Source organism: Aulostomus chinensis, chromosome 13 (assembly GCF_037954235.1).
Source record: "Aulostomus chinensis isolate RoL2024-O1b breed Wild chromosome 13, RoL_Achi_v1.0, whole genome shotgun sequence".
Classification (NCBI taxonomy): Eukaryota; Metazoa; Chordata; class Actinopteri; order Syngnathiformes; family Aulostomidae; genus Aulostomus; species Aulostomus chinensis.
The window spans coordinates 12,678,971-12,703,553 of NC_141332.1; the positions used below are offsets into that span (position 1 = coordinate 12,678,971).

The 24,583-nt window shown below is 44.2% G+C and overlaps 2 protein-coding genes across 3 annotated transcripts; both read left to right on the forward strand.

The window, feature by feature from the left end:
* Window positions 1-333: 333 nt before the first annotated feature.
* fhdc2 (FH2 domain containing 2) lies at window positions 334-10,626 on the forward strand. Of its 2 annotated transcripts, none has more exons than XM_086221377.1 (12): window positions 334-532; window positions 1,580-2,162; window positions 2,238-2,299; window positions 4,201-4,303; window positions 4,525-4,610; window positions 5,506-5,606; window positions 5,827-5,897; window positions 6,110-6,217; window positions 7,178-7,248; window positions 7,548-7,665; window positions 7,790-7,954; window positions 8,061-10,626. In XM_086221377.1, the coding sequence occupies exons 2-12, from the start codon at window positions 1,683-1,685 to the stop codon at window positions 9,972-9,974; spliced, it is 3,279 nt and encodes a 1,092-aa protein (XP_086077503.1). In that variant the 5' UTR covers window positions 334-532; window positions 1,580-1,682; the 3' UTR covers window positions 9,975-10,626. The 2 variants fall into 2 exon arrangements, with proteins under 2 accessions (XP_086077503.1, XP_086077504.1); XM_086221378.1 differs by having other exon boundaries at window positions 1,611-2,162.
* A 1,362-nt stretch (window positions 10,627-11,988) lies between these two features.
* On the forward strand, window positions 11,989-15,618 carry rhogd (ras homolog gene family, member Gd). Its single transcript, XM_086221379.1, has 2 exons — window positions 11,989-12,094; window positions 12,708-15,618. Exon 2 carries the CDS (start codon window positions 12,737-12,739, stop codon window positions 13,310-13,312), a length of 576 nt encoding a protein of 191 aa, XP_086077505.1. The 5' UTR covers window positions 11,989-12,094; window positions 12,708-12,736; the 3' UTR covers window positions 13,313-15,618.
* Window positions 15,619-24,583: the final 8,965 nt, after the last annotated feature.

Consider the following 24,583-nt stretch of genomic DNA (forward strand, 5'->3'; position numbering starts at 1 on the left):
AATAAAAAGGATACAGTCATTGGCTTTGGATATAGAATCTTTGGAACAGATTTAACTTTTTTTTTGCATGTATCGATGAATAGGCTGGAAAATGTGAACTAACAGGATTAAAGAAGCATTATGGTTTCAGCCTGACTTAAGAGATAGAAAAATAAAAGGTTAAGTGCAACTGTTACTTCAATTCAATCTTATCTTTTCATAACTGGTAACATCATAACAGTAAAAGTCTAGAAAGTGTAGTGGAGTTAAGATCGAGTGCACTCCCACCTGACAGCTCTAAATCCGCCCCTGGGAAAACTGGGAGGATACAATAAAGGGATATCAGCGTGCGAGAACGCGCATGCGCGCTCTGGATGAACCGTGTGGAAGTTTTCCTGCAAGCCAAGAGAGTCTGAGCGGGTCGACGGAAGTCACCGGGATAAAGAGGAAAGTACCAAGTAAGAAGACTGGAGTGAAGCGCTTCTACTTTCGCGGAGTATTGAATGTTTGGAGTTAGTCCCCTGGAGGGGACCTAACTGATTCCTCACTGCAGGTAAATCAAATTACTTGTTTGAGTTGAATCTGATGCAGCAACAGGGGTGCGTCATTTAATTACGTATGATTTTTTTTTAAAATTTGAATTAAACATAAAAAATTACAGAAATGTACCAACTTTTGGTTTGAAGTTCCACCTAAAATACATTAAACCTGTCGAGGTTTATTTTGATATGAAATGAGTATAAATGTGAATAAGAAAACTGAACTCGCAAGTAGGCCTTTGTGTATTTTCGCGTGAGTCCCTAAGCAGCCACATTATTTTCTGCTATTAATATTAATAGTTGGCCTGTAAATGCAGATTTCGGAGCTGGAGGGAGGTGAGATCATCGGAGCGCTCATGCGGCGCTCAGCGGAAGACTCCCAAAGTTTCCCAAAAGTTGTGATTCATGGCAACAATGCGAAAGTATAAAAAAAAAAAGATGTGTGCTTGCCGTGATGACAAATGTTTCCTTGAACGGGCACCTGAAACGTGTGAGTCATCAGCAATTACATTAGTAATCCAGCCTAAAACCTGCTGGTGCAAGTGTGCAACAAGCTTTCAGATGTCAACCTCCCAGAACCAGAACAGACTGAAGTGTGTGTGTGTGTGTGTGTGTGTGTGTGTGTGTGTGTGTGTGTGTGTGTGTGTGGGTTGGGGGGGGGGGGCTGAGCATCTTGGTGTCTCCATATTATTTTTAATTAGAAGGGAGAAGGTGCATGGTGGAGTTGTGTGTATGCAGTGAGGTGAAGCTGAACAGGATGGGACAAGCCGTTTAAAAGCCCACAGAGGAGAAGAGCTCATTTTGCCCAGTGTGTACTTTCCCAAAAATGCCTTGAACTTGCATTGAAAGTTGAACTTGGGGTTAAAGCCTTCGTCTTGTTGATGAAAGGAGATGTCAGGCTAAGTGTCGGCCAAACGTACAACGTTCAGGTGAGGTCATCGGCCTCAGTCGTCTGAGTGGCTTGCTGTTGCAAAACTCCTGGATAAGCCTGACTTCCTGTTCGTCTCTCCGCTCAATAACGTCTGAGATTAGATTTTTGTTATTGTTGTTCTCTTTCATAGACTGGATTAACTGGTAGACCTTTGAACTTAGAGCTCACTGGAAGCTGGAGAAGACGTCAGCACAGCGCCCCCCTCCCCTCCCTCTGGGGACCAGGCAGCCTCTATGCTCATCAACCTGACTGTGGCCGTCAAGGAATCTCGTGCCTTTCATGGAATACCGCCCCCCCTCCCCGCCACTGCCCGTGACGCTGTGGAAGTGACAGCCATGGATTCGGTCTCGGTGCTGGTCACCCCTCAGCTGCCTCCCTTGGCACCTCCACCACCCCCGCCTCCTCCCCCTCCTCCCCCTCCTCCTCTCCCACCTCCACCTGAATCCTCCTCCTCACCCTTCAGCAGAGTGGACAGCGCCAGACGGAGCCGGCTCAGGAAGCTGAACTGGGAGCGTATCCCCAAAGAGAAGGTGGAGGGGAGGAAGAGTGTGTGGACCGGTGCTGCCTCGGGTGAGGATGAGTTCCCCATAGACCTTCACTCTCTGGATGAGTTGTTTGGCCAGAAGGACAGTAAGCCTCAGGAGAGAAGCGCCACCCTGAGACGGCGCTCTGCTCTGCTGCGCTGCAGAACCCCCCAGGACAGCGCCGAGGAGGTACCAACTCCTGTTACCATCATTTCTTCTTGCTCTTTATTTGTCCTCATCAAAATCTCTTCTTCCTCTTTCCAGATCTCCCTATTGGACTCCAAGCGCAGCATGAACATTGGAATATTTCTCCGCCAGTTCAAAATGTAAGCTCACTCCTTCCTAACATGAGCTGGGGAACATTCATTAAGTGTTCTTTGGCACAAATATGTTCTTACACCCTATAGGATGTGTTTAGTCCTCAATTCTAAGGTACACAACAGATGTCAGGAGCAAGGAATACAAATACCCATCAGGCATTGCTATCTGTCTGTAAGACTAAATTGGAGGTTAAAGAAAAACCTCTCGTGTGTGGGAGTACATTTCAGAATAAGAACATTTCATGACTGAGTTGTCATGGACAAGGAAAATTAACTTCACAAATGTAAAGATTGTCATTTTTGTTCTCCTGTTAAATCTAATCAATTATTTAGGATTATATTCATTATTATGAATTGTTTCAGTTGAAATTTAATTTTAAGCCTGAGATGGTTTCAGCTTGAGTTTGTTGTCCCGCTAAAGGTTTTCAAGTGAGTCTAATGAAACAGTGAATGTCGGTTATTTATTAGATGTAAAATAATTTTCTGTAAATTGACAGATGACATAAGCAGCTTCAGCTTGTTGGTTAGACAAAATAGTGTTTACATTTTTTGGGTGGGGGGGGGGGGATACAGCTTTAATCAACCCTACAACCACTCACGAGTTGCAGCTCTGTTACTAACAGCAGTTTTCTGGCGTTTGTGCGTTGGTGGCATCAGTCAGAAACTGGAGCTGCCAGCAGGAAACAGACACGTGCTCAACTGTGCCTTAAGGAACAGCTCTTGACTTGAAGAAGAGGGAGAAGCCATATATCAGAGATGGGTGTCAGAAGTGTGAGGACCCATCAGGAGAGAGGATGGCTGGTGGCACGGAGGGGACATGAGTATATAGCAGGGGACAGGTGCAGGGGAGGGGGGGTGATCTGAGCAGCTGGACCGGGTGTCTTAAGTGTCCGGGTATAGCGCCGAGGGAGTCAGAGTTGACACCTGCTGATGCCCTTTCAGGAAGCGCGTACTGTTAAAGCGACCCCCTGCAGCTCCGTAACCCCCCCCCCCCCCCCCCCCCCCGTGGTCACCTCTTTAGCATGTCCTCAAACAAAGCTGCTGTGTTTTCTAAAACACACAATTGCTCCCGTCAACTTTTTGATGTTGACATATTCCAACCTTGCATGTAGTAACAAAAAAAAAAGAAAAGGGAAAGGAAGTGCTTGAATCGCTGTATTGTCGTGCCTCCACGTGTGCGTTAAATGTCCTCAGAGACTCAATTGTGCAGCTCTCAACTGAAGAGCGGCTCTATTCTGAAACAGATTTGTCAAGACTTGTAGGGAGAGCCATTATGTGAAAGTGCCTCTTCTGCACACAAAAGTTGGTCTTGTTGGGAGTTTATTTGCTCTTGGTTTTAAACAAAGATGGAGCTACTGTTGAAATGTGGCAGGAGCAGTTCAAACAAATCTGGCACTTCCGTATTGTCTCACTGTGTATTATTACAGGCTTTTATTTGGTGATTTTTTTGTGATAAGTTTTGTTTAAAGTGAGTTTAAAGTAGATGAGAATATTTGGTAGGAATGACGTGTGTGTGTGTGTGTGTGTGTGTGTGTGTGTGTGTGTGTGTGTGTGTGTGTGATGTGCTGTAAGATGAGAAGGGGAAGGAAAAGGATAATAGAAAGCTGCTGCACAACAGGACAGATGTGTCATTGGAAAGAAGTGAGTCAGAGGTCAAGCAGCTCAGTTTGTGCTCTTTCACCTTGACATCCCCAAGTCCTTCAGACATGGTGTGTGTGTGTGTGTGTGCCTTTTATTTGTACAGTGGATATGCAACTTTTAGCGTCGCCAGTGTGGCGTCAACCAAGCGTCTGTCCTCAACACTTTAGTTGATAAGAGGAGGATTAAATGTGTGAGGGGTCACAGGTCTACCCAAGGTAACCTTATTATATGCTAAAGATGATGTCATGCGTGTTTTTCCTCCACAGGCCTGCGAAGGAGATAGTTGAGGACATCAGGCATGGTGCTGGGGACCGTTACGGAGCAGAGAAGCTTGCAGAGCTCTGCAAATTGCTGCCTGACAGTGAGGAGGTAAACTGCCCTTTCTGGCACACAAACGCAACAGTTTGAAGCCCCTCCTTTTACTCATCATCTGGCTCTGGTTAGGATGATCAAAAGTTTGCCATTACACCATGCTGTATGATGCGGTCTGTTTCCGGAGAAAGAGCATGGTGAAAGATGTTGGAATTGACCATTAACGGCATGTTGCTTTTAGTATCCCAGATTTTCTCTGAACATCTGTTCTCTCTCAGGAATCTCGCCTGAGGAGGTTCAGTGGGGAGCGTAGCTTGCTCGGAGAGCCTGATCTCTTCATGCTGCTCCTGGTGGAAGTCCCCAGGTACACCCCACCTTAAATCTACACTGGATACAATTACCAAGCACGTCCCTGGTGCCTCAATCCACATTGTAACTGTTTCAGAAATTTTTTATCACGTGACTCTCGTCTTGCATGTGTGCGGAGGACTAAAACAAGTTTGAGGAGGATTTTTCCTTTAGTTTTCATTTCAAAGTTAAAATCCAGTTTTGAGAATTAAATAAAAGAATAAGCTCAGCTATGTCAATGATATGAGAAAGTTATCAGATGAGAATATAAACGTTCCACTTCAGACTCCTGATATTCTCCGAAGTTGGAGGAGGAGGTCGAAGGTCAGGTCTTCCACAGACCAGATGATTTTTCCTGTTTTTGACTGTATTCTCTACATTTTAATGTAACTTGTGACATTTTGACTTAAATCTGAACATTATGACGTATCACACAATTCTCCATTCGACTTATCATTCAACCTAAATGAAAACATTTCAACCGAATTCTCAGCATTATTATAGCAGTATTCGTGTAATTTTGATCTAATTCTCAGAATTTCAACTCTACTATTCACATTTCCATATTATTGGCATAATTTTGACTGATCTCTTAACTTTCTCTAAACTTTATTCTCTGCATTGGGACCTTATTCTAAAACAATTTCTTTTTCTAAGTTTTCTTCCACGTTTCCACTTTATCTTGTTGTTTCGACCTGATTCTACACTTATTGACTCTCCTCAACATATGTACAAAAATCATCTCTTCTTCCCCCAAATGCCTGACACAAATATGCCTCCACTTGTGCTTTTTTTTTTTGTATAACAACACACGCTTATTTAACCGACGATTGACTAGGAGTCCCTTTTTGTCTCTATCATCACTCACCTGTCCAGTCACTCATCCGTCTGTCTCTCTCCTCTTCCATTAGTTTTCGGCTGCGTTTGGATGCCATGATCCTGCAACAAGAGTTTGACCCCGCTGTGACCTCTCTGTGTGTGGCTGCCAGATGTTTGAGGGAGGCGGCCAGAGGTAAAGCAACAGCATGGAATTGTGTATTCCACCACTTCCTATATGCAATTAGTGTGCCAGTGAATGGTGACCCAGAAGACAGAATAAATGAAGGATATGTAGGAAAGCTGCTTTGTACAGAGGTTTACATCACTGCTCACACTCAACCCCTCAGAGCTCATTTTAATACCTGGTTGTAAGCTACGTTTCTGAGGTACAACATTGAATCTGTGTCTCCTAGAACTGTTGAGCTGCCCCGAATTACACTCCATCCTTCGTCTGGTGCTGAAAGCTGGAAACTATATGAATGCTGTGAGTTTTCTTTATATTGTCTTTTATATAACCTGACAAAAACAGAATCTGCCCTTTTTTTAATCTGTGCACAATACTTACAAGATGCTGAAGTTCTGGGTGTGTGTTCAGGAGCACCTGGGTTCTGTAACATTGTTTGTTTAAAGTTGCCATAAATAGTGTGCATGTGTTTGTGTGTATGTTATTCTGACCTTGTGCGTGTGGTTTTTCAGGGTGGATATGCGGGGAATGCCGCTGGTTTCCGAATTTCATCGCTGCTAAAACTGGCTGACACCAAAGCCAACAAACCGGGCATGAATCTGCTACATTTTGTAGCAATGGTAAGATCTCAGATGTATTAATATGGTTAACAGAATCCTTTGAGTTAGCCCTACTGATTGTACAACAACGCAATTTTTACTATATTAAACAAATCTACTCTAAAACACAGCCACCGGAAGGTTTTTTGTTTTTTTTGACTATGGGGTGCAGGGTGCTGTGAAACCATGCCCCCCCACCCCATGGGTAAAAATTTTGCCCACAGTTGTATGGCTGCGTCATTTTTACACTAGTTCTTAGCTACTATACCCACTGGCAGCGTTTGAGCCGTGTTCTGTTTTGCCTGCCTGACTTCCTCAGATTCTGATGATCTAGTCTCATGGTTTATGTGTCTCTAGCGTGTACATAGAGTATGTCTGTGAGTATTCATGCTCTTTTCTATCTGGTTTTTCCATCATTGCACTACGCCAGTCATTTGAGGACTTCCTGTCTAGTTTGACAGCTCTGTGCGGTGTTGACGTGTGCCCTGTCAGTGGCGTTACATATTCCTCATGGAGCGAAGCGCCAGGTTGCTTCTGGTGGAAACCGAACCATTGCCTAGAGTTGCTACGATCAGGCCATTGCCTTTTCCTTAGTGACAACCCCAGTCCCATTATAAAGTGCCAGATTTGGGCAGAGTCCCAAGTTCACAGGGGTGATGGTGGTGGTGGTGCAGTAAACAGAGGTGACCCCCTCAGCACCTCTAGTGGGTTTGATGATATTTGGCCTCATATTTTGTAGAAACTATGAAGATTGTAAAAAGTTTTGATGGTTCTTCACAGCAACAGTTTGTTATCACTAGCTTGATGCATTTTAGGGGGAAATTAGTCTCAGTTTTTTCTGTTTTCACTATGGAACAGTAGCTGCTCAAAACTCTGTAGCCAGACTGCTCCACAGAGCATATGATTCATTCAACATTTGCAAATGATGCTTTACTTCTTTTGGAACAATAGCTGAATAATCATTTGTGTTTGTCTCCACAGGAAGCTGTGAAAAAGGACCAGAGTTTACTCTCATTTCCAAGCCAACTAGGCCATGTTGGCTCCGCCTCTAGGTCAGTTTCTTTCCAAAACCCAGATCACATCATGTTAGATGATGATTGAGTCTGAGGGGGATTCAGGCTCAGCTTTATAATATCAGTACACCCAAAGAGGCCGCAAAAACAAATGTTTCATCGAGGCATCCTTGTTTGAGAACCCTAGTGAAAGTGGGTCATTACCAAATTTGCTGCGTTTATTTATCATCTTCAAAGACGTCTTTCTGTTTCGAGGAAGATGACTACAACTTGTTTCTATTGTGCAGATGTCGCAGAGCAATTTCTGCAGAGTTGTAAATCCAGTATCTTCCCTTCAGGTTGTGTGAGGAATCTGTGCTGGAGGACTTGTCCAAGTTAAAAAGCAGAGTGTCTGCTCTCAAGTCAAACATCCAGAATGAGGCTGAGATTTTACTGCATACACAACCTTTCCTGGAGGTACAACACTGTTTTAATGTCCCAAGTCTTCAATTTCAGTATTCCTGCCAATATCTGATTGTACATAATGTGGGGTTTTTTTTTTTAAGGTGACGGTAAAATATGTCTTTGCATGTGTGTGAAGGTGACTGAGGAGCGGCTAAAGAAGGCAGAGGATGAAGTCGAGGGCATGAAGATGTCAAGTCAGGCGTTGGTGGAGTTTTTCTGTGAGGACGACAGCACGTTCAAACTCGAGGAAGCTTGCAGAGTCTTTGATTTATTCTGCCATCGTTTCCAAAAAGCTGTCCAGGTTAGAAGCAGAAATAAATCAAATTGTTTTGGAAGTGCAGAGATTGAAAAAAAAAGAGCTGAACTCATTCGCTATTAATGAGAAAGGATTCTCTCCATTGTTTCAGGAGAATGCTGAGAGGGAGCTGAAGGAGCAGAAACGTCTGGAGCGTCAGCGGGTGATGGGAGAAAAGCGCCGCTCTTTGTCGATTTGTACAGGCCTGGATCTCGGCCTCAGCCTCGCCAGAGAACCTCATGATCAGGAGAACCAAGATGAACTGGAGAAAATCCTGGAGAAGAACTTAAGTTACACTTGGAGTCGTCGTAGCCTGAGGAGCTCTGACTCCCGCAGATACTCTCACCATCTCCAAAGCGACACCCATCCTCACCACCCATCAATGCTCAAGAGCTTCCCTGAGCTGGGCAGCAGCCCGACGTCGACCAGCTGCCACTCAAACAGCTCATCTGACCACGAGAGCAACAATGTGCTCTGTAGTTCTCCAGAGACTGATGGTACTTGTTCCCCTGTTGACCACGGACATGTTCTGGATCGAGGGAACAGCACCCAGCCCAGCCAATACCAAGCAACGAATCGGAGTATGCAAGCAATTCCGGACCCTCATATTGTTTCATTTAGTCATTCTCAACATGGACATAATTTCACAGTGAAACAACATGGACCTGAGAGCATTTCTTATATGCTGCAAGGTCAACTGAAGGCCACAGAAACACTTAAAAAAGAGGCTGAAATATCTCATCATCACCTGCCTTCAATAACCTCAGAATCTTCCCCCAGTCCCTGCACAGAAACACCTGCCCCCTATGGTAAAAGCCAGACCTCCATTCACCGACATCGTTTTGGCCTCCCACTGGCAGGCAACAGTCTTCAGAAGAAATCAAATAGCTGTGGTGTTGATGAGTCTGTGCCTCAGTCTGGTCAAAGGAGTGGAAGACTTTCCCATAGTGAGAGCAACGCTGGGTCGCTAAGATACCAGAGAGCTGAGAGACACTCCGAATTATCCCATAATGCTCCGAGTGAGGAGCCACAGAGCAGAGGGAGCACTGCAGCAAGAGCTTTACCTGATGAAGGTCTAGAAAAGCAGTTTGACTCAGAGGGATCGTCAGCACCTTTAGATGACAACTGGATGCCTTCCAGTCTGCCAGAGTTTAGCCAGTCACAGCCAGAAGACTTTGCCAACTTGCCAAGTCCTGATGAGGAGATATCAAGGTCATACTCTCGTGTGGGTGAAACCCTGGAGTGCCACACTCTGGTGAAAGGCCTCAGATCTTATGATGTCTTGTCACCCCCAACGTCGCCACTCCCACGACCAGCGCCGAGTCTTTGTTCCAAGTGGAGGAAAGAGAGGGAGGTTGACCTTCGAGAGGCGACAACTCCAGGATCTCCCACATCAAAGGAAGAGCCTCGAACCATGAAGATCCCTGTGCGTAGTGGGATAGCAGCCAAGAGGGGACTTGTGTCACGTGCAGGACCTTCCAATAGCACAGGCATTCCCAGGGTGCGCTCCAAAACGGAGCCATCAAATAACGTTTCTTCCCCAACAAACCCACCCACCCCTAGCCGTCTGGCTAGCCCCCGCAGCATATCCATGCGCTTGTCTCCTGTCACTTCTGCAGTTCAAGCAGACGTGAAAAGAAGCAACAGCACACGTGAAAGGACACAGAATGTAAGTGAGACTCCCGGAAAGTCCACCCTGACCCGCAGGATCTCGGACAGATCTGTACCAGAGAAAATCTCAGGCAGCACCCAGCCAGCTTTCATCAGAGGAAGTCCTCTCCGTGTGTCAAAAAGAGTTGCACCAAACTCTGAGACTCAGGTGTCCTCAAAGCCTCGCTCAGCCCACAGCCCGTCCTCCAGCACACCCAAGACCATACGTACAGCTGTCATATCTGCAGCCCGCAACAAATCTGCCAAGACAACAAGCACAAGTGACTCTCCTACTGGCTCCAAAATCCCGACAGCCTCTCGAATACCCAGCCTTAAGATGCCTCGACCTACCGCAGCTCAGCCATTGTGGAGGTGATAGAAATGAAACAAAATGCTTGTTTGTTCAAGCCTTCCATGAATTCATCAAAATAAGATCTCTTACACGAGTGTATTTACATAGTAATATTTCATTTGTATATAGTGTGTATGTAGTCGTGCGTAGGTTTTTGTGAGAGGGAGCAACAGTGTTTCACACACCAGCTGATCCTTTAAATTCTACCTCGTTTTACATCAATCTGTATCCTTTGCAGGCAATCGGATACGATAAGAAGCACTGTTGATATGTAGAGGAGGTAAACAAAGATCGTGCACATTGAATACCACGACAGGCCTAGTGAGATCTACAAGTGTGCTTTTGAAAGAATTCGAACAGGGGGAGGTGTTTTTTTTCTCCCTCTGGCAATTAATTTGACTTTAGGTTGCTTCCCAGATATTTTGAATACTTCTGCTAAGTGGCGGTCGCACTTTCACTGTGTGTTGACGGTCTGAACTGAACTCGGTACAAGTACATCTTCTTGTTGCGATGCCTAATCTTTCTGATGCACTTTTTAAAACTGAAGAAGAGGCCACAAGGAGATGTTTACTGTAATGTTTTGTTTTATATGAAGATTCTATAACTTAATTGAATGGTATTGGTTGTTATTCACTCTTATTATGAGGATTTGTAAATAAAAGAAAGGTGAATAAAGGTGGTGAAATGGATGCAGGTGGTGTCGTTCTCTGAGAACTCTTGGCATCTGGCCGTCTTCTTGTCACCCTCATTTCCTTCATCATGGCTCTCTCTTATTGCATCTCTTGACACAGTAGCCCCAATCCTGTCAGCAGCTGTTGTCATGGAAATGCTACAGACGTCCCAGGGAATCTCCTGGCAGAATAGTGGGGTGCAAGGGTTGGGGTGGAGACTGACTGTGGGTGTAGGATCCCAGTGGGAATTCACCCTTTTTAGGCCACAGTGACGCCAGACCCTCTTGGGAAAGGCAATAAACTGGTGCCTCTTTGTGTTGATGAGTGTCCGGTTGTCGGTCAGCTCTGGCCTCTGAACCTGCCTCGGTGTATAGAGGTGACATCATCAATGGATCTCCAGTTGTGTAGGACAGAGCGGTCTAAAGGGATCGCTCTTGAGCTGCCTTTGTGTAATCTGCGTGAATCTGAAAGCGTTTGCATGGTGAGGATGACGTGTCCGAAGTTGAATAGGTGACATATGAGCATTAAGACCAGTACTGACCAAAGTCCAAAAGACTGTCCTTGTTGACACATCACAATGGAATTTCATGAGGAGAATGAAACAAGTTGAAAGGAGGTGAAAACCCAAACAGTCTTTAAATATCCATGCTTACAGGCTCCGCTTCAATTTGATACAGTTTACAGTCACCTCCATCCTCAGCTTGATAAACATGTTAAACCTTAAAAACATCTAGTATAAGAAAAAGTTAGGCACTAGTAATTATTTCCCTCTTCTCCCCATAGAATCTTTTTTTTTTCAAGGGCCAAAACATGCTCAAAAACTGTTGAAACCCGCACATCCACGTGAACGTGCCAAGGTGTTCCAAAATGCTCTGATGGCGCCCCCTAGAAATTTTCAATTGCATTTCAGGGGCAGATATTCACCTTTTAAGAATCTATTAGATTTAACATGGAATTCTTCAAACCCAATAGAAACAAGAAATGAAACAAAATGGACTGTTACTAAACTGAATACACCCATTATGACGAACAAAACAAATCATCAAAAGATAATTCTGATATGTCAGTAATATTAAGTCAATAAAATAACAGTAACGTGGCCATTCTTCATACTACTTCTTCAGTGTACACACTTTTACATGTATTGGAGTATTTTATTCATTGAGATATTACTTTCAACAAGTCTTTATCATTTAAAGTTGTCGTTCTAAAGCAATGTTTTAGCCCCAAACTTGAAGAAGTTCAGTTCAAAGTGGAGAAATCGAGGTGGTTTGAAGTTCAAACCCTAAAGAATGATAAAAAAAAAACATGACGTAATACCGCCATCTAGTGCTGGTGAGACCGCTATCACGAAATGAAACTACAAATCCCATGATGTCTTTTTCTGTACGTCGATTTTACGGAATGGACAGCTCCCCGGATGCGGCTGTGATTGACTATACCAGGCAAAAAGAGATCGCAAGCCAAGTGGCGGTAAGTCGAAAAACCCATTAAATTTAATAGTTACAGTAAACTGGAACTTCCAAGACATGGAAGGGAATATATTTTGACTAATTTTTACCTGATATGAAGTTGTTGGGTCGGCAATCGGTATTTTTGAGAAGTGGCCTGACAATTTAACTTGCAACTTGTTTGCTAACTAGCTAGCCTGTTAGCTACGCTAGTTCCTTAGCCTAATGCTAGCCAGTGGGGAACGCCTAGTATCGTAAATGATCAGTGCGAGATAAGAAACCCCCCAAAATTTCTGTTTCACTCTCAGCTCACTCACCTCCGTCAAGTCATTTACCAGACTCGTATCTTCCAGGCAGTTGCTTGTTAGTGGACGGTTGTAATTGCAGCAAACTCTTCCTACGATAAATACGACGACGAGCTACCTTGGCGGCGGCTAGCACGTATGCTAACTGTCTGAAAGGCATTTTATAAGTCAACCGTTGAAAGTGATGACGGAAAAATAGGCTTGCAGTTTTATTACAAAAGTTGAACAACCGCCTCTCTTATCACTGGCAATTGACTGCTTCGTTAAGCATTCTATTGTAGGGGAGGATAATTAGGGGTTTAGTTACCCAGGTGCCTTTTTTGTTTCCAGGTGCTGCAGCCCCAGTGGTCGTTGGCAGGATGCAGACCATAAAGTGTGTGGTGGTGGGCGATGGGGCAGTGGGTAAAACCTGCCTGCTCATCTCTTACACCACCAATGCCTTCCCTGAAGAATACATCCCTACAGTGTTTGACAATTACAGCGCACAGATGAGCGTGGACGGTCGCACTGTCAGCCTCAACTTGTGGGACACGGCCGGCCAGGAGGAGTATGACCGCCTCCGCACTCTCTCCTATCCCCAGACCAATGTCTTCATCATCTGTTTTTCCATTGGCAGCCCCTCCTCCCATGCTAATGTCAGGCACAAGTGGCATCCTGAGGTGTCTCACCACTGCCCTAATGTGCCTATCCTGCTGGTGGGCACCAAGAGGGATCTGAGGGGCGACTCAGAGACGGTGAAGAAGCTAAAGGAGCAAGGTTTGGCTCCCACAACCCTGCAGCAGGGCAATACCCTCGCCAAGCAAATTGGGGCTGTTAAATACATGGAGTGCTCCGCTTTGCTGCAGGAAGGAGTCAGGGAGGTGTTTGCAGAGGCTGTGAGGGCGGTTTTGTGCCCAGTCACGAAAAAGAACACCAAGAAGTGTGTGCTGTTGTAATAAATGGTTCCCAGATTTGGACTGTAGAGGGGAATGATGGAGATCCACAGTTGCCAAGGAAGGCTGATAAATGAAAATCATCATCTGGCTGCCTCTACACCACCTCCAGCAGCTTTGTTATCCAGCTCCTCGGTGAATCCTTTCCTCCTTTTTCATCTCCTGGAGAATTTCACTCCGTCGCCATCATCACCAAAGTGACTATGCCAAAATGTGGGCAGATAGACCGGATCTCTTCTATTTTTCTTACATTTTAACTTTTTGATATTTACACTTTCTTCAAAATTTACATCTCTTCTAGATTTATAGCTTCTCTGCTTTGCCTTTTATAAAACGCTGATCGTGGTTTTGACAAGCCATAATACCATCTAAACCAAGCAGCAAGCTGCCCTGTTTGACTGGAGAGAAGAGATCTGCCAGTTTTTAGGTGGAGAAATAGTTACTACCTCATACTTCTCACCTAGGTTGCATCTCATGAGTCTCAAGCAACTTCACCAGTATGATGCTTGCTATTAAGATGACATAAACAACCAAATGGAGGGGTGAGCAAGTTTTAATTTCAAGCAGCTTGAGCCCAGACAAGGTGCGATGACTCCCGGACAAATGCCAGTTCCCTTAAACCAGTATGCACAGATAGAGTTTAAACTCTGGAGATTCAGCCCCCCCTTGTGCTCAGTCTGGCATGTTAGAGCTGTCTGGCGGGCTGTCCCTCCAGCCTCTCGCACTGCTCTCTCACGGCCACGCATGGAAGAGCCAGTAGGCCTTTGAAGATAAGCCGGACCCATTAAAAGCAGCCAACCATTTGCCCTCTTGAGTAACGGAGGAGCAGGTGTCATACGGCTTCTGCCAAGTTAACCCACACCGGTACTGGATTTCTCAAGCTGACAGTCAGGTTGTACAGCGCTCTTCTGTCTTAATCTCGAGACTCACGCTGAATGCCATTAAGAAAACAAGCCTAAGAATGACCTTTGGTAGGTGGAGTCACAGACTGTGTTTTGTCTAATGTTGAATTTACTCTGTAAATTTACTCCTCAAATGTTGTTAACCTACAAGTGCGGTTATGGCCAAAGTTGAATATATTTTTTGTAATAGCCTATGTTTTTTGATAATAAGATATTGTGTGTGTTGTAGTTAATACTCCGATTTGTTAAACCAGAACTCCATAACGACCCTTGAGCAATCGCATTACTGCCTTACATTTAAGGTCAGCAGACTATGACCACTGCATAATTGAATCTGTGTATCTTATTATCCCAGAATATGTTTAATCTGGCTTGTGCTAGGCTATATATTTCTTTTCCTATATTGTCTGATGTAGTTGAATATCATTTCATCATGGAAGAAACTGTCATAGCTGCCTTGTTCACTTTCCTACCACGTAGCAACAGTTGTTCTAGAAGGAGCCTTTGTTTTGGTCAGGTGCCTTATCCAAACCAAAGACCCAAAGGGTTCTCTCTATAGTGCCTCTCGAGAACTTTCAAATAACAACTCTGGGTTTCACTTTTTCCTTTTTTTTTTCAGAATTTTTCCGCCGTAGTCTCAGCCAGTAAATACACACTCTTAAGAGACACAGGTGCTAAACTGACATCTTGCTCAGCAAGTCTGTGTGCATTGGTGAGCGAGCGCTCGCAGCTCTTGAAAGATTGTGGTTTACATCCCTGCATTGCATGGTGCAGCGAGAGCTTCAGCACAGCCTGCACATACAGCTAGCAAGAGCTGCATCAGTGGAAGGCGCCTCATCACGCAGCAGAGGGGTTTTATACATTTTATAATGGTTTTTTTTTTCCTAGTAATGACTGGTTGCTTCTTTGTGCTTCCAGCTGCCAGTAATAACACCAGCCCTTTTAGTATAGTTGTTACTTGTTCAAGAAGCGTAAAAGTTGGGTTAGATTGTGGCCCGTGTAAAGTCTAGAATAACCTTAAAGCGCACGAGTGGAAGGTTTTATGTGACGATGTGGTTTGAGATCCACCAAAAGACGTGTGAAAATTTCCCAGATCATGTGTTGAGGGTTGAATGTAAGTGCACAAGATAAAACTGTGGTGAGCTTTTTTATTTTTATTTTTTTTCCTCTGACCATGTCCTTATTTCACTCAGACAATGCTATTGAAGTGGAACATACACCTGTGGGCTCTCTGTGTCTGCGTCCCAGAGCTGTATGCTACCGTGTGCGTGGTACTACGCTTTTACACTGGGAACTTGATTTGTAGAAATCTGTTTGTAATTGTTTTATATATAACAAAAGCATATTTGTATAAATGAACTAACAGTGAGATGATTTTAAATTATGCCAAATAAAATGGTGGATAAAACCAACAGTTTTATTGTTATTTGTAGTTTTAGTACATCAGAACATACAGTCTCAGTGTGTTTTCCCTTTTACTTTATTCATATTTCAGTTACCCCATCCGAACACTAGATGGACACAGTTCTCAACTTCACCATTAATAATGAGCCCCATTCTTCTCCTTTTCTGTACATTTGGAGTTAATGGTCTGTACCCTAACAGTGTTCACGGCCATCATTCAACTTAGCAAGCACTCACAAGTTCAGTGGTGGTGGCGGCTGCAACAGCGGCGGCTCAAAAACTCGGCGTGCTGCCTACTCTGAAAAATTCCCCTGACCTTTATGGGTGGTGGCTCTGACAAATGACAGATGTGTTGAACTCCACCAAAGGCTCATTACAACATCACCACAGCAGCATTCAGAGCTGGTTTCATCTGCGGTCGCTCTGAATGTTTTACAAGCTAGAAAATGGCTGAATGGATGCGTGCAGCTCGTAAAACCTGTGAGACTAATTGTGATCGATTCTTTTTGTGAACTCTTGTCAAGTTGCATTTGAAGAGAAACAGTTCCTGAGATGTGTGATGGCCGAATAAGATGAGAAAGGATGAGTGAGTGTTGTTGTCTGCAAGACGCTTCCCCAAGGCACGCAGCTTCATGAGAGATGGGTCGGTTCAGGTGATCTATGTTTAGGTGACAGCGGCAAAAAACAGCGTCCGTACATATTTCTGTCATCGTAATCTCAGACAGACGTCATCCTGTTTGTGCCGGCGAAGGTCAAATGACACATGGATATGAAAAAAACAAAGGTTGACTCGATGAAGGAGGGATCTTCAGGTTTCGTCAAATTTGCTAATGTTGTCATAGCAACGAGACTTAAAGATTCAACCTGTGAAAGGCTTTTCACATTTGATGGGATCATAATCGATAGCCGTAAGTGAGTTTACAGATCCCGAGGAACGTTGAGAACATTTAAAGAGGAGAAAATGACTTCAGCAACAAAGAATAAGTACCTACAATGTACGTGATGAATACACCACAAGTACAGCTTGAGATTAAAAAAGGGAAGACAAAAGGCATCAATACAGCTAAAAAACAACAACAACATGGCATCTCATGGTGATATGATGGTAATTTGTTCCTATTAATGACTAACAGACTGTAGCTGGATCAAGACTAAGTGCCTGAATGTTACCAAGTCCACAAATCACAGGTCAAATCAGGTATCACAATCAAACGTGCAGTATTCATAAAGAGAGACCATGATCTGACAAAGCTGAGCGAGATTCTTACCAGCGGCACTGAAACATCACTTACGGTCTGACATTCATTCACGAAAATTGTAAGATGAATAAAAGTAATGAAGCGGGAGCAAAAGTTACAAGGGAACATAATGAGAAATGAGAGGAATGTCCACAAACCTGTTGCCGCAGTGCATGCTGGGAGTCCTCATGAATGTAATAATACAGTATTATATGACTGCTGATCTTATCAACCCACTAATACTGTCGCTCATAACGAGGGGGCACATTGTCATCCCATAAAACAGCTGGTTACTGTACGTTCGACTACATTTTTCACCCTGTGGGTGGCAATAATGTGGCGTTTTCACTAAATGTGAACAAATCCCTGCTTCGCAGTTTTGCTGCAATAATATTAAATATTCATTTTGGAGCAGATTGCTGGGCCACCACTTATAGTCTTCTAGCAGAAGGTTTAATGAACTCAATTTGTTAAACTATACAACATGAAGGCAATAGAGCTTTAACCAAATCCGATTTTTTTTTTTGAAAAAAAAAGAAGCAATTTTTTTTTGGTATGTTAACTAGATCCATTCCAAATTTAATTCATTCTTCTTTGGCCTGTGCTGTGTCCCTTGACCAGGTTTGGTGAAAATCAGCCAAATGGTTTTTGCATAATTCTGCTAACAGACAGACGGATGGCAGAGAGAACATCTCCGTGGCAGGGGCAGTAACAACATTAGTTCAATATACAAACATTTTTTCCACAATAGTCAAGCCAGTCTTGTCCTCTGCACCCAGAACGTCTCACTTCAAGGAATCAATCCTTCTGAAACCTGCACATTTGCATTCATGCTATTGTGACATTTGGGGATTGTTTACTTTGTGGTGTAAGTTACGGCGGTATTCCCTTGTTGTACAGTCACACATGCAGTGGTGTGTTTGAATGAATTTTGAACAGGAATCCAGAGCTGGGAGGGAAAACCGACCAGCAGAGTTCCTTTCAGTGACTCATCCGCTTGGAGCGGATAGGAGAGCTGCCCTCCACCGGGACTGAGATCTCATCTCTATCTATCGCTCCTCAGTACCCCTCGTCCCTTCTCCTCCTCATTGTCCTTTTGATGATGTGCTAGGTGAAGTCTCAAGACCGAGCAGCTCTCAGCGCTATTCAAGCAATGAACAGGGGAGATTCCTCCTCTTCTCTTTGTCTACAGATGAAAAAAAAGAAAGCAAAAGCAAAGGCCTTGATCTGAGAGATGGCCTGCAGTTAGACCCAGACCGAGAAAGCTCCAGCTCTGCATTCAAATCAAACTGTTCCAGCAGAACGAGAGGGAAAATGAGATGGCAAAGTAACACAGCAGGGAGTGAAGGCCATCGGCTGTATTTGTAACAAAAAAAAAAGGAGAGTGGAGAGAAAGTGTGTGGTACTGAGGCAGTAATGGAAAGGCAGAAATAATGATTGAGTGGAGAGGCCCAGTTGTTTCAAAAGTAAAACGAAAAGGGGGGAAAAAAGAGAAAGTGACCTTACCCTGCTGGGCTCACTCAGGCTGAGTGGCTGGTTTAAAGTTAGAGTTTGACATTTGGTAAATGCCTTTATTTACTGTTGACCTTAAGTTTGCCTAGAGACAAAGAAGACTGACAATGCTACTGGCTGTGCACAGAACCAACTCACATCGCAACCTGAACCATCTCTTGATTTCCTGTCATCCGTGTTGATTGTTCGGCTGTAAGATGTCAGAAAGTCACTTAGTCCAGTTAAATGACAACTTATTGCTCATAAATCTTAGCCAGACAGGAAAAAGGAACATTTCTTCTAGTTACAGGTCACATTGTGAGGCTGTTCTGGAGGGGAAGAGGGTGATGAGACCTGATGATATATGGATGAAGGAGCGGACCAATGCAGATGAATGCTTCGTTTTCCTCCAACAAATGACGCCAATCTAGTGCGTGACTTTTAGCTACAACTGTGGAGTTCCCTTTTTTTTTTTTTACATTTATTGACCTATTTTCTGACTATATTTTCAGGTTTAGGCTTAAGGGACACACCCGCACACAATCAAAACCCTTTAAATTCGTGCGGGAAGCAGCGGCGCCACGGACACAGTTACCTCCACGCATGTCTTGAGGTCCAGAAGTGATAATTAGATGAAATTTGTGTACATCTACTTTGTTTTTAAGGAAAATTCTGGTTGAAATAGAAGCTTTCACATAATGAACCACCAGGGTTCCTCATTGACTATCCATCAGAAAACCTTCCAGGTGAAAGAAGCCGACAATTAAGGTAAATTAGCTCACTGGTGTTGTGAGGGCATTTGCTTGGCTGCCCCGTGGAGTCTAATTCCTTATCCGACTAACCTGTGGATTATTGGACCTTGAAAATGAAAGTGTACATATTTAATCAGGCAACTGATTGCTGCAGATAAAAAGAGACAACAGCGGCGCCGCTCCTCCTCTAGAAATTATTTCGGTTTGCAGCATGGAGGTGGGGAAGTGGTGCCTGCGAAGCTCTGAAGTAAGACAACTGGGAACAGGCAGTCCTCAAGTGCCCTCCTCACATTCGTTTTGCCTCTGAGTGCTTCTGTGAAAATAAACTCACAGTGAGCTCAGGCTGATTGGATGTCCTGTGTATGCGGCTCCCCATTGTTGATGTGCAATCTCTCTAAATCCACAAGAGGCTGTTCACACACTGTCACTGATTTCTGCATCACCACAGCGGGGAGAGGCCAGATGGTCCATGGTGCCGGAGCTAGTCGGCTCTGACCCCTTTCAGAGTCACTCTCCCACCGCCGTGACTTTGGAGTGATTAAGTGAGAAAAGAGAAGGGGGGGGGTCTTTGTGGGGTAAGATGTGTTAAAAGAATTGATATCTAATTGGTGGATTTGTCTCCAAAGAGCCGTCAAAGCTTTAATAAGGACAAGACAGCATGAAAACTTTCCACATTTCTGTCCTTTCTCCACTTTCATTCTCTCTCCGCTTTGTTTAGCGCTCTGCTGTTCATCGGCTATCGCAGGGATCCATCAGCAAGAGAGCGGAACATTTCCACAAACTCGTCAATTCAAGCAAAAGCTCACTCAGCAATTTAGCCAAACTCGTACATCTGCAAGCCTCCGCACAATGAGCGTGCAACCCGGAGGACAGATACAGCAGCTAGACAGTGAGTCCTGACGCTTGATTGCTTCTGCCGTGCAGGCACAGCAACATGTATTAAGTAGGTTGGTGTGTCTGGGACAATGGCCTTCATGTGTGTCCAGACAGAACATCCTGTGCTGCCTTGGTTACTGCTCTCCCGCAGCAATTCACCTCCTTTGATCTCAGCGGCTCGTCTTTCAGGAGCAGATTCAACTGCTCTGCTCAAGTGTTTGGTGTAACCAGGTGGAAAATTTCCACCAGGAGAAGGGAGCTATTTTTCTTTCTATCTGGACTGTGTGTGTGTGTGTGTGTGTGTGTGTGTGTGTGTGTGTGTGTGTGTGTGTGTGTGTGTGTGTGTGTGTGTGTGTGTGCGTGCGCCCCTCCTGGGTTTCTTTGGAAATCTGTCAGGATGTACATTTTTAGATTTTGTTGTAAATTAAAATGACACTGTTGCAGCATTTGCAGGTGCTTTAAGGAAAAGGTCTTTACAGTCCAAGCGTTAATCCAGTTGTCTTTAGTCCCATGTTAGGAAAAGGGGATTAGGATCTGTGTGTGTGTGTGTGTGTGTGTGTGTGTGTGTGTGTGTGTGTGTGTGTGTGTGTGTGTGTGTGTGTGGCTGAGATGTTTATGGATTACCAAGGGGTCAGTCTCTGCAGTTGAGCCTCTTCTGGACGTTGAACACGTCACCGGTGTTGCACTTGGCTCACAACAGGTAAACCTTATAGCTCACTCTTACTGCTCGCTCAGAGGGCTGCAATAAAACATAAAGTATATTCTATCTAAAAAAGAAAAACCTCCTGAACGGAATTAGCAGCCAGCGAGGTAGCTAGTGAGAACTAAAGCAGATAAAAGAGAAATGGTTCTTTCCCAGGGGTAGCAGCTTCTCTCAAAATAAGCAAAGACTAGTTGCTGTTTCCCCTCGTCTCTCCTTTCTTCATTCTATCTCCCCTTGTCCTTATCTCTTTGTTTGTGTCTCAGAGGATCTGCAGAGAAGTGTATGCATTTACTGCCGGCTCTGTTCACTCTGTTTGTCTCTTGTCCCCATTTTAAACTTGGAAAAACCCAAAGGATCCTGACATGGGTGGATGGATATTTTCATTTTCTTTTTGTTGAATCAATATGCATATATTTTGTGGCCAAAAATAAGAGATTGAGAGTATAAGAGGGCTGAGGAAGATGATGTGAAGCGCCACAAAAGCTTTACCAAATGGACCTTGTGAAGAGGATGTTGCGCAAACATAACAGATCTGCAGATTCCAAAATGAACACGACACTGCGTGAGACTTCCTGAGGACCGAAGGGTTAGAAGATGAAGCAAAATCTCAAGTTTTAACCTGATAAAACACAAAATGAACAAAAGCTCTTGAAGATTTCATTGAATGATGTCATCACCTAACCCCAACTAGCCCTCGACTCTGAGAAAAGAAAAAGAAATACGTTTGATGCCTTTAAGATGACAATAATTAAATAATTGCAGTGGACTGGAAGTGGACTGAAGGCCTGAGAAAATGATGGTGTGAGTGAAAGTTCTGTCAGGAGGACGCCAACTCTTCGTCCGTCACCTCTAGTTTTTGACAGCCACACAAATACCTTCCTGAAGTCAGTGATTTATAACAACTTCTCACCTCAGTCTCTGAGCTCCATTTAGCTAGAAAAACCAAATCAGACTTAATAATGGAGGGTTAGGGCAAGGGGGGCGGGGGCCTGTCTTTTAACTATCTCTCCTCAGTGCTGCTTCAAATTTTATTGTCACCTTCCAGCACCATCGGTTGGTCAAGGCCAGAGGTCCGTGCCAAATTCTCTAACCTCACTCCAGAGACTGCTAAACATATTTATGACATCATGAAACAGACGATCCTGCCCAAGGATAACACTTAATTCCTCTCGGGTCTTTCTGATTTGACAAGATATGATTTGCCTCAAGAGATTTAATTCCTGCAGTGCATAAACTCTAAATAAAATATGTCCTGTAGGTCGAGGGGTCTTCCTCTCAGTGGACTCCCTGTGTGAGGAGGTGAGGACAGAAGTCTGCACAGGCCTGCTGGCTTTACCTCAGCTGACCTACAAAACATCCCAGACCAAACACACATGCCTGCTGCAGATTTGACATCAGCACTTACTGACCATGATTTTAGCTGAATACTCATTTTTCCACGATTTAATAATGTCATAATTCTGATGAGTAATTTGTGACACTCTGGTTTATAATTTCAACATCTGTTTAACTGCTTTATGTGTGCACAAGGAAACGGGTGTCTGAAAGTACGTGCCTCTGAAGATAAAACACAACATGAATAATGCACAACACTGATTTGTTAAAATGTGATCACAAAAAGAAAATATCACTTTGCAGTGAGATGAGTGCAGCAACTGTGTATGTGTGTGTGTGTGTGAGTGAAAATGGATCAGTGTGGATAGTGCATGTTTGATTGATCTAATAGACGGTTTGCTTTTATAACATCTGACATGCTGAGACCGACAGCTTCTCTGTGACCATGGAAACAGGAAATTAGCCCATTCCAACATGATCATTTGCAGGCTGACACTTGCATCCTAAAGAATAACAGAGGAGACTGAAGGGGACCGAAGGAGAGGAGAGGAGAGGAGAAACACAGAGATAATACTTAACATGTTGACATCTGCGTGTGCATGGAATCTCAGTTCCAGAAACAACCCTGAGTACCAGCCACAGCTCCATTCCTGCCTGTGTCCCTCCTCTTTTCCTCCGACGTATTTGGAGGTCTGGTTGGATCAACAAACGAGATGTCTCCCCCAGATGTTGTATCAGCAGCTTAGCAATGTGCATTAAGGCTCCCTCTATAGCTTGGGAGGCAAGCTGCGTGCCATAATTGGAGCTACCCCCCCCCAGGAGCTGTGCCCTAATCGCTAATAAACTATATACCTCCTCCCCTCCAGCACCCAGCAGAGAGTGTTTGACCCCTGCCTGCCTTCACCCTGTGGTCCCATTAAGAAAGGTCAGGGAGACTATGCACTCAGTCACACACACAGACAAGGTTCATCTAACTCAGAATGCACGCCATACAGTGCACGACGCAATTATCCATGCTATAACTATACTACATGCATACGTAAGACACGCACGTGCACACACAGGGTCAGCCACTCGCAGCCCTTCTGCTATGCCCTCTAGGGATATTTCTCTTTCCCACAGTTTTAATTTCACAGCTGGAAAGAAGAGACAACTCTGTCTACTTGGCACAAAGCACAGTGGTAAATGAACAAGATGTGTTCTGAATAAAACATCTAGAGAGAATCCTTAATGTCAGCAACGCTACGCTCAATGTTAGCCCTAAGAAGTAAAAAAAGAGGTTTAAGACGGAAGCTATTAAGTTGATTTCACAGTCTTCAAGACATGGACACCATGACCTCTGCTCTCATGTGCTGCCCAGTTTATTTAGCCGAGAATTCCTGATTCAAAGAGAACTATTTTTTATGAATATGTAAGCTAGGTGTACAGGAACTGATGACAGTCAGCTACAGTCAAACCAGAAATAAAATATTCGAATGATAATGGTCCTTTTTTTTACCCCGTGACCTCCAAACAGCATAATGACCCCCGGGCCATAGGTTACATTGCTATTCAATGAACCTGTCAATCATGTTCATGCTGTAGTGGTGCAACGATGGACTCAGGTAGGCTGCGTTTCACTTCAGTGGCTGTGACGCAGATCTGTTGATGGGTTTGGTCACTTTTCCCCTCAGTTGGTTTTCACGTCAAGATAAAACCAAGAGAATCCTCTCACTCTTGCCCCCCCCCCCCCCTCCACCTACAGTGCAATATTTTATTTTATATTCATACCAAAATACCCCTGGTGTGTATGTTGTTTGTCACTGTGTGTGGTTTGAGGTCTTATCTGCACGAGTTGGGAGAAGCACATTTTAAACTTGTTGTACATTGCTGTGTAATGACAATAAATGCATTCTATTCTGTTCTATTCTATTCTAGTCTATTCTATTCTATTCTATTCTTTTCTATTCTATCGTCGAGTCTGTCTGCAGAAGCTCAACAGCAAATTCAAGAAGAAGATCCTGAGTTCTGGACTACTATTTATGTTACTTTTTTCATACATATATCTTATTTTTGATCTTCTAAGCAACCTGCTACTGTTTGAGTGCTCTGCAGCATCGAAAAAAAAAATCACACCTGGTTACAGCAGCAGTTCAGCTCATACTTTCAGAGTTGGCCTACAAGCTGCATCAGATTGAGTTTCGGTCCAACCACAAACGCAGCGTACCCAAGTTCCATCGTCCTCTACCGCTTATTCCTTACTAGTAAGGGTCGCGGTAGACACATAGAGACAGACAACCATTCACACTCACAGTCACACCTACAGTCAGTTTAGAGTATCAATCAGCCTCGTCCCCTCTTGGTGTCTTTGGACTGTGGGAGGAAGCTGGAGTACCAGAGAGAACCCACACAGGAACAGGGAGAACATGCAGACTCCACACAGAAAGATCCTGTGATGGAGCCGGGGCTCGAACCTGGAACCTTCTTGCTGTGAGGCAACAGTGCGAACCACTGCACCACCGTGCAGCCCCGTACCCAAGTTCTGTACAGGAAATAGACTGAGACCACCTCTTCAACAGGTCTTAGTCTGGTGG